Source organism: Bos indicus, chromosome 29 (assembly GCF_029378745.1).
Source record: "Bos indicus isolate NIAB-ARS_2022 breed Sahiwal x Tharparkar chromosome 29, NIAB-ARS_B.indTharparkar_mat_pri_1.0, whole genome shotgun sequence".
NCBI lineage: Eukaryota > Metazoa > Chordata > Mammalia > Artiodactyla > Bovidae > Bos > Bos indicus.
This window is the reverse complement of record NC_091788.1, coordinates 30,244,969-30,264,015: the sequence shown is the minus strand read 5'-3', so window position 1 is coordinate 30,264,015 and position 19,047 is coordinate 30,244,969. Positions and strand designations below refer to the sequence as shown.

The following is a 19,047-nucleotide window of genomic DNA, read 5'->3' as shown; positions in this document are numbered from 1 at the left end:
GGATTCCCCAGGCAGCCTTAAAAGGGGAAGCAAAGAGAGATGATAAAAAAAAAAATAAGAAAAGAAAAATTAAGGGACACAGCAGGTGGTGAGTGAGGTGAGTGAGGAAGGAGGAGAGGAGGCCTTGTTGCCAGGCAATCAGGCCCGCAAGCCCTTTCCAGGTTGTTTGCATATCAATGAACATCCCAGATTTAGCACCAAGCTGGGGGCACCCGCTACGTACCCTCCAAATCTCCTTCCTCCCTCACCAGTGGTCACCGCTGGCCTTGGAGAGCTCGGCCTGGCTCTCCACTGCCCAGCTGAAGCCTTGGGGGCAGCGGCCCACACTGGACAACCTTACACAGGGTGCAGTCTTCCTCCCCCGGAAAGCCCAAGGCTTCTCACCTGCCCCTCGCCACCGCCAACTACCACTGCTGATTGAATGCCAAGTGCCTGCCATTGGTGACGGGGGTGCAGAGAAGGAAGCAGCACGGGATAGGCAGGGTCCAGAGATGAGCCCTAAGCCACTGGGACAGTGGGGAAGGCTCTATGGATGCTAGTGGGTCAGTGGCCAGGGGACGCACACTCAGGAAGACCCCTGCCCTGGCGTGTTCACCCCTGAGCAGGTGAGGTATATACGCCCACTCCTGGTCCATATCTGCAGACACAGGTGGGACCCACAGGAGAGGCCATCAGGATCACACTAGTGCCCACCAAGCTGCAGGGAGCACTGCCCCAGGCCTTGCAGGTGGTGGCCCCAGAAATGAGCGACTCACCACTAATAACCCACTTACCCTCTGGCTGAGGGTGAGCTAATGACAGTTTCACAAGCAGGAGGTGGGGGTGTTGGGGCCCTGTGTGTCCCCAGAGCCAAGTTCAGGAGAGGGAAGCAGGAGAAGGGGCAGGAGGACAGGCAAAGAGGGGCTGTGACAAGAATCAGCAAATCAAAGAGTGTCTACCTGGCCTGGACCCGGGAGGTCCCAGGGCTTCATTTGCATGTGAGAATGGGGGAGGTTGACAAGCCAGGCATGAAGGAAAAGAAAATAGAAAGCAGAGGCAAGGAGATGCGGAAGTAACAAGGGAGGGAGGAAAAATCAGGGTGAGAAGACCCAGGCCCCTTCTTTGCCCCAAGCTTGGCTCCCCGCTACCATGAAGGCTTTACGGACCACCCCCCACCGGAGCTAGGAGGGGCCCTCCCCTGGGGAGCGGGCGCTGTGCCCTCCCCTGGTTTAATAAACACATCTCCCCATCTCTAATTAGGTGGAACAAACAACTTGAGCCAGAATTTTTATTTCCCAGAAAAGCACACGCCCGGACACAGTAAATATGTCATTAATCATCCTTCCGGGAGAGGAGCACCCTGGGTGCGGGGAGCGGGCAGCAGTCAGGGGCCTAATTAGGAACTCGCCCTTGACTCCCCTCCTACTGGCACCCAGATGGCCCTGCTCCCCAGCACCCCATAAGCAGATCAATCCGAGGGTACCCCGGCAGACTGAAATTTATGTAAATGTCCCTGTTAGCACAACGGAAAGTAAAGAAAAGAAAAGCGGGAAAGAACAAAAGCATCTTCCTCCCCACCTCTCCTACCCCAACCCCGCGGTCTTATTTTCATCCAGCAAATTGTGCTTATTATCGCTTGGCTATTTATAGACGCGTGAGGTCTGCTGAAGAGCCAGGAGCCCGCCGGTTACTATGGTGCAGTGGAGAGGTTCCGGCTGGGCCGGTTGACGCCACGCCCACTCTGACCCCACCCCTGGGGCCAGCCTCCAGATTAGCACCCCGGCCCTGAGGCTGAGCTCCAGACACTCAGCCCTCGGGCTTCTGGGACTGACCGTGACACCCTCCTCCAGCCTCTCTCCCAGATCGCTCTGCAGCAGGGCTGAGACCACCACCCCACGTCCCAGGAAGGAAGATGGATGAGAGCAGGCCTGGGCCCTGGCGGTTTCCACGACCAGAGGAGAAAAGTCGCGGGACTGCTGCCCTGCCCTGTGGTGTCTCCACATCTGAGTCTGGCTTTGTCTACAGCGGGATGCTGTATCCTAGATGGAGGCTCCGAGCCTGTTCTAGTGCAGGCCACGGAACTGAGGACCCAGAGTCGGGGTCCAGCTGCCTGTGGTAGCCAGTGCTTAGTCGCTCAGTCATGTCCGACTCTTTGTCACCCCGTGGACTATAGCCCACCAGCCTCCTCTGTTCATGGGATTCTCCAGGCAAGAATACTAGAGTGGGTTGCCATGCCCTCCACGGGAGGATCTTCCCAACCCAGGGATGAGGTCTCCCGCATTGCAGACAGATTCTTTACCATCTGAGCCACCAGGGAAGCCCAAGAATACTGGAGTGGGTAGCCTATCCCTTCTCCAGAAGATCTTATCAAACCAGGGTCTCCTGCATTGCAGGCGGATTCTTTACCAGCTGAGCCACTAGGGAAGCCCTCAGCTGCCTACATGTCTCTACTAAAGGGAGGCTACTTAATCCACTAACTGTTGCCGTCTCAAAGAGGGGATCACACCACCCTGCTGGCTTACAGGTCCCCAGGAAGCTGCAGTGGGGAGGTCGTGGCTCAGAGCTCACCATTTTCCTATGCAAATCCCTGCCCTGCCCAGCAAGTTCCTGACTCACTCCAAACTCAGTTTTCTCTCCAGTTATTTGGGAGACAAGGCTCCCTTCCTTCCAGGGTCCTGCAAGGATCAGAGACGATGTTGTGGTTATTTTCAGGGAGGTTTTGAGGAAATAGAGTCTATCCATCTCTTCCTCAGCTCCAATAATGCGGAAAATAAGATCAAGTTCCTTCCTGGAGTGTACTGAGCAAGTCCAGCCCCCACCCCAAACCAAAACGGCCCTCCTGCCCACTGCACCTCCCCAGTGGGCACCCACCTTTGTGGGCCACCAGGGAGTCAAGGGTGCAGGGTACCAAACTGATGGGGCAGTAGCTGGATGCAGTCTCAGCTGGGGGAGTGGGTACCTGCAATGAAGGAGAACAGCTGCCATGAGGAATCAGCACGTGGTCAAGAGGAAGACAGGGGACCTTTAGGCCTGCGTTAGTCTCTAGGGCTGCTGTAACCAAGTACTACAACTTGGTTCTTCAGACAACCAAAATCTATTGGCTCACTCTTGTAAAGGCAAAAATGCTGAAGTCAAGGCGTGGGCAGAGTTGTGCTTCTTCCAAAGGCCCCAGGGAGAATCTTCTAGCCTCTTCTAGTTCCTAGGGGCTCCTGGCTTTACTGAGCTTGTGGCAGCATCATTCCAGTTTCTGCCTCCTCCTTCCTACAGCCTCCTTCCTTGTGTCTCCTTGTCTTTTCTTCTTTTTTACAAGGACACTCATCATTGGATTTAAAGCCCACGCTACATCCAGGGTGATCTTGTCTCAAGATCCTTAACTAATGACTAATTACTTAACTAAATTGTGAAGGCCCTGTTTCCAAATAATTTCACATTCTGAGGTTCAGGGTGGACATGAATTTGGGTGGTTGCTCTTCAATACACTCCAGGATCCTGTTACTTACATCGCCACCACCAACTCAAAGTGAGTTTAATCAAGTTCCATAGCCTCTCTTGATCACACCTGTTTTCTCAACTGCTAAATGAAAGACGATGGCACCTGTCATGTCTGTGGCTTAGTCTGAGCTCCAATGAGGTCTGGTAGTGAAATGATTGAAAAGTTGAGAGAGTTTATACAGGTAAAGTAATGAAATGGTCAGTGTGCGCTGATTCTTCACGCATCTCCACCCTAGCCCTGCCTTTACCCCCACTCCCCAAGCTGTGCACCCTTCTGCAGCCAGCATCATTCCCAGGGCCACAGCACCTGACTGTTATCCCCATCTCAGCACTCCCTACAGACACAGAGACACCCCCAGACCAGAGGTAGAATAGTTACAAGTTCATTTCTACATAGCACCGGCAGCCTGGTTTCCACTGGGCCCAAGCTGGTTTCTTTTGTGTCTGGGTGGGCAAGTCACTTTCCAGTTCCTTTTTCTTCCTGAAGCCTGGCGCTCAGCCAGGCCAGGGAGCCAAGGGTGACCTGTGGCTCTGCATGGAGATGGGTGCCCCCGGGTGTCCTGAGCTGACCTACCTCTATCCACAGAGCTCCTTTCTCCTCTCCGAGGCTGGCGCGTGTCCTGCCCCACCTGCCCAGCTGTCCCAGTGATGAGTGACCTGGGGCCTTCTTTCTCCCCACCCGACCCATAGACCCTTCTCCGAGATGGCAAGCGTGAGAGCATTGTGAGCACCCTCTTCATTTCCCCCGGCGATGTGGAGAACGGGCAGAGCATCGTATGCCGAGCCACCAACAAAGCCATCCCCGGAGGGAAGGAGACCTCAGTCACCATCGACATCCAGCGTGAGTACTGACCTGGCTGGGGGCAGGGACCACCCGGCACTCCTGCCCGGAGCACAGGTGGGTGGAGGTAGCCAGGCCGGGGCCAGACCCCTGCAGGACGGCTGGAGGCAGGACCTGGATCCGCCAATCCTAGGGGCTAGAGGGTTTGTCTGGCACCCAAGGACCGTTTTGTCCTTCTTACCGTCACAGGTGAGGGTGACAATCCCCTTATAAACATCACTGGGGGTTCCCTGGCAGTCCAGTGGTTAAGACTCCACTTCCACTACAGGAGGCACAGGTTCGATCCTTGGTTTTGCATTCACCTTCTTCACCAGCTATTAAAACCCCCTCCACCTCCATCCACACCAAGCAGAGGGCTCTTCCATTCCCCATCCAATGAGAGCCAGGATCTCCAGGGCTCTGGACCAAGAACCAGGGTGATGGGAGGGAGGCTCTCGCTTTAAAGGTTGTGTAAGTCCAAGGTCACCCTGGGAGGAGTGTCTCCCTCCCCTGCCCCAGTCTAGGCCCCACTGTCCACACCCACCTGCTTCTTACCTGTAGCAGATATGGCATCAAGCTGCAGGCCCAAGTATGGAAAGAAAGCAAGATGTTGGGGGGGATGGGGTAGTCTACAGCCCAGAAAGGCTCTACCACCCATGAGCTGTGTGGGCCTGAGCTGGTCATGTCACCCTGGGGACGCTGGTTCCTAGTCTCATTTGACTGAGTGACATCCAAGGTCTCTTCTTGCCCTGGGATTGACCATGAATCAGAGGTCTCTCCAGACACAAGCCAAATCTGGGAGGAATGAGGGAGAGAGCCATAGACATCCAAGCCTCCTGTACCAGGCTGCCTGTCGTGGCCACTATGCAGCCCCTCTGTCCTCTCCCCCCACCCCCACCCAGCTGGTCAGGAGGCCTGTGCCAGCCACAGAACCCCCACAGAAGAAACCACCGGGTCGGCGCTTGGGGCCTGGCAGGAGAGCCTTGGGGGGAGGTATGTTTCTGCATCACAAAGCAGAACCTCTGTCAACAAGAAAGTCATCATCATGACAACAGCCCACCGACTATTAAAACACGTTCCCCTGAACACGCGCTAATACCATGATGGATTTACCAGGGCGCACAGACAACAGTCTGCCCCGGAGGAGGGTGCCGGCCTTGCCAGGTCTCTGGGCCTCGCTGACTTTCTTTCCAGGGACGTCTCAGCCGCCCCAAGAGAGAAGCAGCAAGAATGAGGTCAAAGTGAAGCCGAGAATCCAGGTGCCCAGTTTCCTAGATGGGCCCCGTCCGAGGCAGTCCGGAGTCGTGGTTAAAGCCACAGCATCCTTCCTGGTTGGAATTCTGGCTCTGCCACTTACTGAGTGATGCTGGGCTGGTTATTTCACCTCTCTGTGCCTCGGTTTCCTCATCTGTATGTGGAGGTGCTTGGCTCGTACATACACTGGCTGGAAGGATTCAGTTAAAGCATTCAGGCAGCGACCCCAGCACAGCACCCAGCACTTGTCATGGGGGTGCAGCTGCCCCTCCCCGGTGCTCCCAGACCCCACAGGGAGGGGAGGTCTGCATCCACTCCTGCCCCCTCCGCAAGGTGTCTACACACGCCTGCTGAGCAAAAGAGCAGGCTCTCTCTGCCCGCTCCCTCCTGCGCTCCACCCTCCCACCCCCACGCATCCCTTTGTTCATTCAATAAGCGTCCAGCTGTTTACTGTGGACACCACAGGCTGGATCAGAGCTGCCTTTGCAAACCTGCTCATTTTCTCAGTCAACCAAGAAGTATCCAAACTCAGCAAAAACACATTTGTTGTTTGTTTCCCTTGGTCTTTAGATGTTACCCAACGGAAGACAAAGCCCCCAGATTGAGTAATGGGAGAGAAAGCTAACACCCCCAAAGTCTCGCTGCATCTGGACTCTGCATCCAGCTGCCAAGCTTCAAATGGATGTGCTATAAAATCACTGAGTCATGGAGTTTCTCTCCTTTCTCATCCCTTCCTGGATGTAATACTTCCCCTGAATGTGCATGCGCGTGCACACACACACACATACACGCATGCGGAGGCAGGCTGCTGATGGAAACTCTAACAGACTCTCAGCTGTAACATCTGTTCAGTGCGATCTCAGTTCCGCCAGCTACATCAAAGCTGCCCCCCTGCAAGTTATGCAACCGACATCACAAATGGGATTAAAATCATGTTTAATAGTCGGATATGACATAAACTATTTATACCTTCGGAGCCTGGTGGACTTCTGAAAATTCATATCCTGCACATGCAGAGGAGAAGTGTGGAGAGAGGGGTGTGGGCACCTCTGGGCCTGGGGTGGAGGCTCAGATGAGACTGGCCAGTGTGGAAGGTTCCCGGGGTGTGGGGAGAGCCTGTTTTCCTGGGTACCGAGGATGCTACAAAGAGATGGGGAAGCTTCAGGAGACAGGTGCCCACAGGATAACTGAGAAGGGCAGCTCGGTGGTAGAGGAGGGGAGCAGGGGAGGGGAGCAGACAGCCGGAAGGGTCCTCCAGCAGGCGTGTGTTTCATCTCTCTGTCCTTGGAAGTCTCACCACTTTATAAAGGACAGCCAGGTGGGGACAGGCCTCCTGGAGCTGCCCTGCACGTTCTGTGACTGGTTTCTAGAGGCTGTTGAACTAGCCTTGAAAACTGGTGGTTCTCAGCTGGGTGGGCCAGCAGACAACCCACTCAGGTGATGGGGAGGAGCCAGGAGGAGGCTGCAGGGTTCTGGGGGTGTAGCTGTCTTGGGAGATGGAGGCAGAGCTCTCAAGGCAAGTCCTGGCCACGCATCTTTGGGTCTGCTGGAGTCACGCTTTAAAAACCAATGTAGAGAGCTTCCCTGGTAGCTCAGTGGTAAAGAATCTGCCTGCTAAGGCGGGAGATATGGGTTCAAAGTCCTTGCTCCGGGAAGATCCCATGTGCTACAGAGCAGCTGAGCCTTTGCACCACAACCACTGAGCCTGCGCTCTAGAGCCCAGGAGCCACAACTATCAAACCCATGTGTCCCAACTACGGAAACCCGCGCACCCAGAGCCCGTGCTCCACAGGAAGAGGAGCCACCACAGTGAGAAGCCTGCGCGCTGCAACTAGAGAGAAGTCCCCGCTCGCTGCAACTAGACAAAAGCCCACGCAGCAGCGAAGACCCAGCACAGCCAAATAAATACAAACTTTTTGAAATAATTCCTATTTAAAAATAAATTAATAAAAACCAACTTTGAGGTCACTGAAGTAGCCAACACTTCCCCATAATTAACTCTCCAGGAAAAGGCAAGCAAGTCATAGGAGACGTTCCCAGAATTGTGGTCCTATCCAGAACGGATGCGGGGAGAACAGCTCCAGCTTGGCCGACCACCTGCTGCTGTCGGGAACCAGCATTCTCTCCTGCATCTTAACAAGCTGTCTGCACACCCCAGTGCAGCCCTGTGGGTCATCTCCCCCCAAGCCCGGCACCCCAGCAGGCAGCTTGAACACCAGCAAGGCACAGGGAGAGCACGCTGCCAAGCAATCCCAACTCCGGGTTGGGTGAGGCTCCGTCTGCAGCTGGGGCGGCTGCACAGTTGACTCTCGAGGGACTCAGGGAGCCCTCTGTCATCTCAACTAGGAGCTGGCCCAGGTAGCTGGAGTCTTGCTCCACCAGTGGTGCCCTTCATGTGGACCCAGAGCAGGTCAGCATTTTCCAGATGGTCTCTGAGAAATCAGCTTTCTTACTTCTTTTTCTGAAAATGGGGTGAACCCCCAGCAAGTCCTCCTGCCCTCCCAGCATAGAGCTGTGCCTATAGATGAGGTCTGGCAGAAGATGCGGCCCCAGGGCCTTACTAGGACTCAGGGACCAAGCTGCCCTCTTCACTCAGCCTACAGCTGAGCTCCAGCCAGACCTCCAGGACTATCATCTCCGCTCCCCTGGAACTTGGACCATGCCCGGGGTGCTAAGGCCTGGGCGCCTACCCCGGAGCACAAGGATGCCCAGCTTTCAGAGCAGGTCCTGAACTGGCCTCCCCCGAGCTCAGGAGGGCCAGGCCGCCTTGGGGTCTCTTTCCAGGCTGATTCCCCACCTCTGATCTCTGCTGTGGATACCGTCTCCTCTGTTTCCAACTCTCTGTCATCTTGTCTCTTTCCTCTACGTCTCATTATTGTCTTTGGCTTTTTCCCCAGCACCTTATCATTTTCTGTCTCCATCTGTTCAGTCCCCCTTGGTCTTTTGGCCTTAAGTCTAAAATTTTTGTCTGATTTTGTATCTCTCTGAACACGTGAGTCTCTCTGAGCCTATCCGTGTCTGCTCTTTGCTTCTCTGTGTTTCTGCCTCTGCACTTTCTTCCTCCCTCCCTCCCTCTCTCTCTCTCTCTCTCTCTCTCCCTCTCGGTCTCTCTCCTTCTCCTTCCCTCCCTCATCTTCACATCTCTCCTACATAGGCATCTCTCTGCCCCGCTTCCTCCCCCACTTCCCTTCTGCATGACCTCTCTGTGTCTCTGTCTCCCCGTCTCTCTCTACCTCTCTGACTTTCTGTTTCCTCCACCTCTGATCATTTCACACTTGAGAGCCGGGCTTCATCGTGTTGAGTGACAAAGATGAGCCCTGCCTAGGGAACTGAGGGCTGAGTGACATCCGTCAGTACTCAGCAGAGATGGTTAGGCTCGGGGAAGGCTGTAAGTGCCAAGGTAACAGATGCACCTTTACACAAAGAACCTTTACACAAAGAGACGCAAGACAGACATTTCAAAGACAGAAAAGTTCGTATTTAAAGGGACTTAGTATCCACATCCTCCTCGTGCGCCCCCCACGCCCTTTTCACACCTCTCTTTCCTGCAGTGGTTTGTTCACCCAAAGCTGGCATGTAGGCAGCAAGCACCCTCTGGGGCCCAGACAGCCCTGCTTCCGGGGTGGCTGTTCATTTAAACACCAGCCTTGAATCCATTCCTGATGCTGGGAAAGATTGAGGGCAGGAGGAGAAGGGGGCAACAGAGTACGAGATGGTTGGGTGGCATCACCGACTCAGTGGACATGAATTTGAGCAAACTCCGGGAGATAGTGGAGGACAGGGAAGCCTGGCATGCCGAAGTCCATGGGGTCGCAAAGAGTTGGATGGATACAACTTAGTGACTGAACAACAATAACTTGAATCCATAGCAGGAGTCCTGAGCCCACTGCCAGGACGCCCTGATTCGGGCACTTCCAGGGACGGAGGGAACCCCCTGCCGAGGCCCCCAGTTTTCTGGGGACCACCAGGATAGTGGCTGCTCTGAGAGACCCTGGGGGTGGAATCGCTGGCCTTTACCCTCATGTTCCCCCAAACCACGGTGCACACAGCACCGCAGTCTGCAAAGGCACCTCTTCTCTCCGCAGACCCCCCACTGGTCAACCTGTCGGTGGAGCCGCAGCCAGTGTTGGAGGACAACGTGGTCACGTTCCACTGCTCTGCCAAGGCCAACCCCGCGGTCACCCAGTACAGGTGAGAGGCCCTGCTGGGGGGGTCCCCTGGACACCCCTGCCTGTCGCAGGGCTGTCAGCTGTGGTCCAGGCGTCCAGCACGGTGCTTGGTCCGTTGTGGGTGTCCGGGACCCTTCTCCAGCACACCCGTTCACCCCTCCCCGGCCAGGTGGACCTTGCCTTTTCCTCATGAACACACACTCCCTTCCTCTGAGACAGAAGATGTCACTCCTTCTGTTTGCACAGCTTCTGTACCCCTTATTTCTGAAAGGAAGGAGACTCAGGAGAAAAAGCTAAAACAAGCCATCACGGTCAGTCAGATCCAGATTCTAGTCCTGTGCTCACCAAACCGGTCCCCTGGTAGGGTGGGGTTGCTGGGATCGCCAGCCCTGACCATCGGGCACCCAGATTCATCATCCCCACGCCCCCTGCAGCTGTTGCTTGCTGCACTAATGAACGTCTCACTGTTTTTCACAAGCCTGTCCTTCCCTGTTGAAGGCGGGAGCTGCTGTCACTTACAGCTGTCAGCATGGAGCTCGTGTGGCAGGCCCTCAGCGCTCCAGAATGTGGGCTCGCGGACTCTATAAACACACAGAGCAGCACCTCTGACACCTGGGCATCACCACTGCATGAGACTTCCAGATGCCAGTGGCCTCAGAGGTGCTCCAGGGCACACTCAGACACTCCCCGCCACGGCCCTCACTCTGCCCGGCTTCTTCCCCCAGCCCAGACCTGATGGTGCGCCCCCACCCCCCCACCGCTGGGATGGTTAGGAAGCCCCAGCATCACCCAGTGCCAGGGATGCTGATGGTCCCAGACTTGGAAACAAACCCGTCGGTGGGAGTGGAGGACAGAGCCAAAGAAAGGCAGCGTGACCCCAGAGGGCAGAACCTGAGGAAACAGGTCAAAGAAGCAGCCACAGGTTCAGGCTAGACACAGGCAATGCTCCCTGCAGTGCAGATAATTAATGCTGGAACCTGAAACCCAGGGAAAGCACAGAGCCTTTATCCTTGAGGATATTTTTAAATAGGATGAAAACCATGTGTCCTCTGGGTTTAACCATTCATCAGGCTAGAGGCAGGAGAAAGATTAGATGACCTCCAGGCTCCCTGGAGTCCCGCGGCCCTGTGGGTCCGGGCGGCAGGTCTGGCTTGGCTGGGACAATGACAAAGATGCGGCAGGAGATTTCTGTATTTTTCTCTGGGCTTCCAGCCTGCACCTCCGAGGCCTGGGCTCCATCCACAGGCGGGCTTCTCTCTGCTATTCTGCTCACAGGCCCTACACACCAGCTGTCGCATGCCCAGAAGAGATCTCTCATGCCAGCTTCCCTGGGCACCCCTTCTCTCCCGCTGACATGCTACCCAAGCAGACCCACCCATATTCATTCTCATATCATGACAGTAATAAGGGATAAGTCTACATTTGAAGAGATCATCGAGAAGCAAATGTGGCAAGATATTGACCACGTTTGGTGAGTCTAGGTGAAGGGAGTATGGCAGTTTCCTGGATCGGTCTTGTGACTTCTCTATACAAAGTTATGTTTAGTTTTTAAACTACAAGGTTAATGAGCCAGGACCTGCAGGTCTCCACAGGTTCTGGGTCCCTGTGGTTTCCCTCTGTCTCCATCCTTCCCTACAGCTCAGAGCCTGGTCAACCGTCAGGCACAGAGGAGGAGCCAGAGACATAGGCCGGGCCCCTGCAGGTTTGACAGGCGTGCGCCTAATCCTACTTGCATCCTTCCCTCCTGGCCCTCCAGCTCGCCGGAGGCCCCAAAATGCTTCAGAGCGGATCAGGCACCCTCAAGGGCTCCAGAGGCTTTCGGGGAGCCCTTCCGGCCTCCGGGGACATGTCAGGGAGTCCCGGCGGGCCAGGAGGAAGGGGGTGGTGAGAGGACGCCGGTGTCTATGCCCACCCCTGTGGCTCAGCCCCTTGGCCTCTGAGAGGGCTCCCCCAGCAGGCAGATGGTCCTTCTAAATGCGGTGTTGGGATCCAAGAGGAAAGGCCTTGAGCAATCTCAGCACTTGAGTACATGGATTTTTCCCAGCTGCCCTGGACGGGACTAAGGGATCTTTGTTTTTTAACTTCCGCCTTGTCTTGATTGCTTCCTCCTGTTTCACACAAGAGGTTTGTGATCTCGGAAATCAGAGATGCGCCCTGGTCCATCCCAGCACCCAGCAAGGGGCCCCGGGTGGATGTGGGAGCCCGTCCAACTGGACTCAGCCATCACTTGGCTGGACTGGCCACCTGGGGCAAGCATACCTGAAGCACGTCTCCGCCTGCCTCTCTGCGCCCCTCTGAGGTGTCAGGGCCCCCGCCCCACCACGCAGGGAACAGGGCGGGGGTCTGCCAGCCAGTGTGAAAGGCGGGGCTGTGGAGGACAGCCTGTTGGCAGTGACACTCCAGCCTCCTGATTGTGTGATATAAATAATTAATCCTCTTACATCTGCTCAGGCCAAATTACACATTGATTGGTAAAAGCTTAATCTGACTCTTGTTCCGAGGGGCTGGGCGAGGCGGTGAACACAGTGGTTGGGAGGGGTGTGGGGCAGGTGGGTGGTGGGAGGGTGAAGGGACTGGAGGAAAGAGGAGGAGGAGGCAGAGCTGAGAAACTAGAGAAGAGAGGAGATGGGAGCGGAGGGGAGGGCGGGGGAGATGAGACCGGGAGGTGGGACAGAGAGGGGAGGAGACGGGAGGGGAGCTGGGAGAGGCGGGGACTTGTTCTCTGGCTCACCCTGGTCATGTGACCTGCTGCTTCAGTGAGTGGGTTGAGCTTCTGAAAGGGATCCCTCCGAGGGTTTTTGTTGTTTTAGGGTTTTTTGTGGGTTTTTTGGGTACAGAAGGGGAATAAAGACAGGGAAGAAAAAGAGTGGCTGAGTGAGAGGTGAGCTGGGGACTCGTGGGGTGACCCCCAGAGACCCAGCCCCACAGCGGCTGAGTTCCTCTCAGTGCCCCCCCCATTTCTAAGGTGGGGATCGGCCCTGGGGAGCTGGGAGCAGCATCTACACAGCCCTCCAGCGTCTCTTCAGTCTCCCGTCTTTGAATCTGAGAGGGGAAGCCAGACTGGTTGGAGGAAGAGGAGCCCGGTGTGGCCAGGAGTGCTGAGTTCCAGGCCAGAGATAGCCCCAGCCGTTCTGAGTTCCTGGGGGCCCCAGTAGGGAGTTTTCACCCTGCTTACACTGTGAGGGACCTCAGACGGGTGGGGAGAAAGCCCCCTCTTCCCCCAGGAACCCCCAATAATGGAAGAGGACTGGCCAGCAGAGCCTGCTGCCTGGGGCTGTGGGCAACCAGGGGCAGGAGGGTCTCACCTGCCTCCTCCTGGCCCAGCCGGCTGCCCCCTCCTTGTAGCATCCCACCACCTGCCCCCTCACGGCTGCAGGGTGGGTGGAGCAGGGGCTGGACGCCGATCCACCACCGTGTCCCGGACTGAACTCGTCCGCCTCAGGTGGGAGCTGTGCCTGACTGTTAAGTGTGGTCATTAAATTAAAGTTAGAGATGGAAATGATTCATGAATAACTCATAATGGGTTGTTGGGAAGCTCCTTCAGCTCTCGGGGAACTATGGTTTGCTCTGTTGTTAAACTGTAATTGTTATTATTAATTGTCTTCTTAATAACGATCTGATACTAATTCAAGATAATAACTGCACAGTGCCAGCCTGGTGCTCTGTGCGATACTGGGAGACGGCCACCTCCCGAGCTGGATGGACTGGCTAAGCAGGAGCAGCTGGAGGGAAGGGCAGGGCCCAGGCCTCTGTGACCCCAGGAAAGGGGGCCCTGAGAATGTGGCTACCTGGAGTCGTGGTAGCCGCAGGATAATGCCCCCCCCCCCAGCCCTGGCAAAGACATGCACTCCAGGGACTTCCTGGTGGTCCAGTGGTTAAGACTCTGTGCCTCCACTTCAGGGAGCACGGGTTAGCTCCCTGGTCAGGGAACTAAGATCCCATGTGCCGCACAGTGGCCAAAAACAAAACAAATTTTAAAAGACACGTACCCCAAAACAGGCCTGAACTGCAGTAGGAAGTACCAGTTGAGAATTTGTGTGTTTTTTAAAAGTTTTAACCATAATAAGAGTAAACCAGGGAAAGCTCTGATTCTCTCTCCTTGCGCAGCTGTGAGGAGAGCCCCCAACCTCACACACATGGGCACACGCACCCCTGGGGTGCTCTGCCATACAGACAGCAGGCTGTCTGCTGCACCGGGACAGTGATCACCGCCCCAGGGCCAGACCCAAGATACCCATCAGTCAACTGGCCAATTAAAGAAGTCAGCATAGCTGTCTTCCCATCACCCCCACCAACCCAACTGCTGGTCCCATAAAAGCAGTGCTGAGACAGCCCAGGTCCCCAAGGGGCAGAGCCAGGATGGGAGACAGAGGGTGTGGAGGAACATGAGTAAGTAGGAGAGGGCTGAAGGGCTTTTGGGAGAGAGGGGCACTATGATGGGACCCACTCTGGGGACAGGAGTCAGGACGGGGAAACTGGGAGAGCTGCCCGAGCAGGAGGGTGGGCAATCGAGACCACGCCTATCACCGCTCCATCAGCGTCTTGTCTTGTCTGGAAATCAAGCTTCCTGATGCCCGTGCGTGTGTGTACATATGTGTGTGCAGGTGTACACGCATGAATGGGCACACACCACTAGACCTTGGCCTCTTCAGTCACGGGCTTGGCCTCCTTTTCCAATGTGGTCCAGGACTAGACCCCCAGCGAGCTCAGAGCAGGAGCCGAGCTGCCCAGGGTCTGGCAGTTGGGTTAGCCATTGCCTGGCCAGCCACGTGGGCAGACCCATTGAAGAGCCAACCCACCTCCCTCCAGAACAACCCATCAGTCAAGTGCTTCTGGCTGCCTGGTGACCCACAGCCCAGAGCCCATCACCCCACCACCGACCCCTTCCCGAGCCCCAGAAGTAACCCCGCTGTGGAGGCTCCCCCAAGGGACCCCTCGGGGGCCTACCCTCCCCTGCCCCTCGCCAGGCCTCATCTTCCAGTGGGTGGGACGCATCCCCCCCGCCCAGACCCTGGGCGGGAGGTCCGCACAAGCCCCTATGCCTGTGTTGCAGGTGGGCCAAGCGGGGCCAGATCATCAAGGAAGCCTCGGGGGAGGTGTACCGGACCACCGTGGACTACACGTACTTCTCAGAGCCCGTCTCCTGCGAGGTGACCAACGCCCTGGGCAGCACCAACATCAGCCGCACGGTCGACGTCTACTGTGAGTGGCTCGGGCCTTCCCTGGCTTATGGGCTCGGGCTGGTCTCCACTCTCAGCTGGAGGAACCATCGTGGGCTCGTTGTACACAACATAAGAATGCCTCCCAAGCTCGGAATCCATGCCCTTTACAGAAAACGTCCCCATGTACTGTCTCGTGTTTATCTTGACCCTCATAATCTCCCAGGGAGGGGACCTCCCTGGCGTCCAGTGGTTAGGACTGCTTTCACTGCAGAGGGCAAAGGCTCCATCTCTGGTTGGGGAACTAAGATCCTACAAACCGTGCAGCATGGCCAAAAAAAAAATCTTTAAAAAAAAAAAATCATCTAGGGAGGCTAGAATTCTTATTCCTAGCACCCAGATGAGGGGACGGAGGCCCGAAGTCACACAGCAGATGAGGAGCAGAATGAGGACCAAGATGGGTCAGCCTCCCATCAAGGGTGGCCCCTCCTTGCCGCTGGCCAGGCAGGGACCCTCGAGGGAGCCAGCCCTCGGCTGTGTTCACCACGTTGACCGTGTACAGATTCAGAAGCACTCTAACAAACTTTATTTCTGACCCCCTCACCCCCACCGGCCTCAGCAGGAAGCGCGATGACTCCCTGTTTGCATCAGGGGACTCTTGTGGGCCTCCTGACCCCGGTTTCACACCTGCTCCCTGAAGGCAGCTCTCTGCACACCCTCCTGTCACTGCCCCTGAAATCCCACTGCTGCACCTGCTCTGGGGACCCAGACTCCGTCTGCAGGGGCTTCTGGGTAGGGCGGGGGAGGGGCAGGGGGGACGAGCCTCCACTAACTGGATACGCGCGGGGAAAGGACCTGAAGGCCTCCGTGGGGAAAGGACCTGAAGGCCTCCCCTTCAGTGTTGAAAAGGAGGTGGGGCAGGGCCGGAATAGAGGATAATGGGGGGTGGGGTGACACCGTGCAAGAGGCCTGGTGTCCCCCACTGCTTATCTCCCAGCCCTGCAGTGGCCCTGCGGTGGCCCAGGAGCTGGGCTCGATGCACGGGGAACTTGGCTCCAGGTCACCTGCTGAGGCCTGAAGGAGGTGGGCAGTTGACTTGAAGGCAGACAGAGATTCTGGGGTGGGAGGCAGGCCCCTCCGTCCACACCCTGGGGCCAGGGTGGGGCTTCCTGGAATCAGGACAAAGGGAAGGGGATGGGAGAGCGCTGGGGGGCAAATCCAGGCAGAAATGGGGCCAGAGCAGCTTTTTCTGGGCCTGGAGCTGCCTACTTCCACGGTGGGCCCCAGGGAGGCTGGGCTGGAGGAGAGGGGCCCTCCTGCTTAGCTCCCAGGCCAGGCCCAGACAGGTAGAGGCCTGACCTGTAAGGGAATGGGCCAGCGTGGATGGACGGGGCAAGCACAGTGGGGGAGAGGAGGGGCGGACAGGAGCGTCCCACACCCCACCACCACAGCCCCGGCTCCCCCCTCCTCCCATGGCAGTTGGGCCCAGGATGACCACAGAGCCCCAGTCCCTGCTCGTAGACCTGGGCTCGGACGCCGTCTTCAGCTGCGCCTGGACAGGCAACCCATCCCTGACCATCGTCTGGATGAAGCGGGGCTCAGGCGTGGTGAGTCCACAGCTGGGATCACAGAGAGCCTGGCAGGGGTGGGGTGACCTCAGGCCCGGGGGGAAACTGCCTCCCGGGGCCCCTCTCACTCACACACTAGAGATGAGAGTCTCCCGTGTAAACTACAGGAAGAGGAGCCCCAGAAAGGAGAGAGGGAGCCCCAGGTACCCACACCTACCCCCCTTAGGCCTAAACACATTCAGCCAGTACAGTTTTGCCCTGTCGTGAACCTTATGAGAAAAGCAGGTGGTCACCAAGACGCTGGGGGTGAAAAGTCCCTAGAGAGGTTTTTCAGCTCTCCCCTAATAGTCATGACCTTCAGCTTTGCAGTTAAACCTGGCCTTCTCCCTGCTTTTTCCTCTTTTAAAGTGTGTGTGTTCTTTAGAGGAGGAAATGGCAACCCACTCCAGTGTTCTTGCCTGGAAAACCCCATGGACAGGGGAGCCTGGTGGGTTACAGTCCATGGAGTCACAAGAGCCGGACATGACTGAGAGACTCAAGTACCAAGAGTTTCAGACCTCCCTCCTCCCAGGAGGACAGTGAGAGCCTCAGACAGGGAAGCCGGGGGGAAAGTGGCCTCCGTGTCCCCTACTGCCTGCTGGACACTACACTGTCCTCCGAGTGTCACTGCTCCGTTATAGGGATAAGGAAAGGGCCTCAGAGAAGAGAACTAGGGCCCAAAGCCACACGAGCAGGCACCTCAGAAGCCAGGATCTCAACTCAGACGTTGAATGCCAAAGCCTATTTCCTTCTCATCCCTCCAAAAGTCAGTGTTAGTCTCTCAGTCGTGTCCAACTCTTTGTGACCCCACGGACTGTAGCCCTGCCAGGTTCCTCTGCCCGTGGGATTCTCCAGGCAGGAAGACTGGAGTGGGTTGCCATTTTCTCCTCCAGGGGAGCTTCCCGACTCAGGGATCAAACCCAGGTTTCCCGTATTGCAGGCGGATTCTTTACCGCCTGAGCCACCAGGGAAGCCCCAAACCTCATCCCAAAGGGACACTGAAATGACTCAGGACAGACAGATCCAGGACCCTCACAGAAGCTCAGCTTCAGGATAGTCCTTCTCTCTCACTCCAGCCTACCCCCTGAACCCACCGCTTAGGGCTGCAGCGTCTTCAACTTCACAGGGTCCTCTGTGCTGGGGCTCCCCCCATAGGACGCTGTGTAATAAGACATTCTGCCCCCTACCCTACCCCGGGGTTGTTCACTGACACGCTGCAGACCTGGCCCCACACCCCGCCTCTCAGCCCTTCTGGTTCAGAGACAGAGCCCAGCCCCTACTCTCGGTGTCTGACCCTCTCCACATCTCCCAGGTCCTGAGCAATGAGAAGACCCTGACGCTCAAAGCCGTTCGCCAGGAGGACGCGGGGAAATACGTGTGCCGAGCCGTGGTGCCCCGGGTGGGGGCTGGGGAGCGAGAGGTGACCCTGACTGTCAATGGTAAGACCCCACTCATGCCAGGGAGCGGGTGGGGGGCCAAGAGGGTCCCAGGCATTGCTCCGAGGGGTTGGTTTCTGCTCTGGGTCTGTAGCGTTCCATCCACCTCTTCACATCCACATCAGAGCCCAGCCCTGACGTGAGGAGGGACCCGGGTGGTTTCCTGGTCACCTCCCTCCTGTGTGCTGCTTCCACAAGATCTCAGCCCTAAGAGTGATGGCTGATGGATTTTTTCCTGACCAGGTAAAAAGGTGAGAGGATCACTGGGCAGCCAACATAGATCCCACATCCATCCTTTGACCTTGACCTTAGCCCTGGTGGGGAATTTTAGAGGGCATCTCCGCGACTCCTGGCCTACCTCTTTCCTTTGCGTTAGAACTGGTCAACCGGGAAGACCCACCACCATCCCCACAGGGCCAAGTTCAAGGGGTCCCCTGAGGGCAGGGAACTGGTCTTATTATATATAATAAGGTCACAGCATAGCAGGAGAGAACAGTGTGAGTTGCCAGGGAGCTGTCACGTGAGATGTTGAGGGCACAAGGCCTGGATCTTGGGATGTAGAAGGTCACAGAGAAGCGGGAACCTAGCTCAGGTCACACCCAAGGAGGCTGGAGCGGCAGCACAGGGGTTCCGTGTTCCTGCCGTCCTGTGCGCTCGGCAGCCAGCTCGGCTGGTCTGAGGGGGTGAGGACGCTAAGGGCACCCCGACCCCGCGTTTCCAGTCAACTTCCCTCTGCTGGGTTTCATTTCGGGGTGAGCCCCGGCAAGAACCGAACCACCGACCCAACTCTGTAGGGCTGCTGCAGACCGGGGCCCAGGCGAGGGGCTGAGCCAAGACCCCGAAGTCAGCCCGAGTGGCTTCATCTCGACCCAGGAAGCTGCCCACTGACAGCCTCATCTGGCCTCCCTTTGCTAGAGACCGAAACCAGCTTGGCACGTCCTCACCACACCCTGCCCCTGCCCTGTCCACTGCTGGCCCCATTAGCCAGCCTGCTCCATCTCTTTCTTCTCCCTCCTCCCCACCCCCAGAGGGAGGGTGAATCCACTCAGACCCCAGAACTGTCTGTCCCGGGCAGAACCCGGTCTCGGGAGCCTTCCTGCCTTTCCTACGTGTCCCCAGGATGCCACCAAT

The 19,047-nt window shown here is 56.8% G+C and overlaps 2 protein-coding genes across 4 annotated transcripts in view; one reads left to right on the top strand and one right to left on the bottom strand.

Moving 5' to 3' along the window:
* The window catches only part of LOC109554476 (m7GpppX diphosphatase), a 152,916-nt gene that overhangs the window by 14,974 nt on the left and 118,895 nt on the right, over positions 1-19,047 (bottom strand). The window lies entirely within an intron of this gene.
* Positions 1-19,047, top strand: part of KIRREL3 (kirre like nephrin family adhesion molecule 3) — a 604,013-nt gene that overhangs the window by 565,086 nt on the left and 19,880 nt on the right. For all 3 annotated transcript variants that reach the window (XM_070782709.1, XM_070782708.1, XM_070782707.1), the window contains exons 6-10: positions 4,162-4,312; positions 9,631-9,736; positions 14,768-14,916; positions 16,353-16,480; positions 17,793-17,919. In XM_070782709.1, the coding sequence (XP_070638810.1) occupies positions 4,162-4,312; positions 9,631-9,736; positions 14,768-14,916; positions 16,353-16,480; positions 17,793-17,919 (661 nt within the window). The remainder of the gene's footprint in view (positions 1-4,161; positions 4,313-9,630; positions 9,737-14,767; positions 14,917-16,352; positions 16,481-17,792; positions 17,920-19,047) is intronic.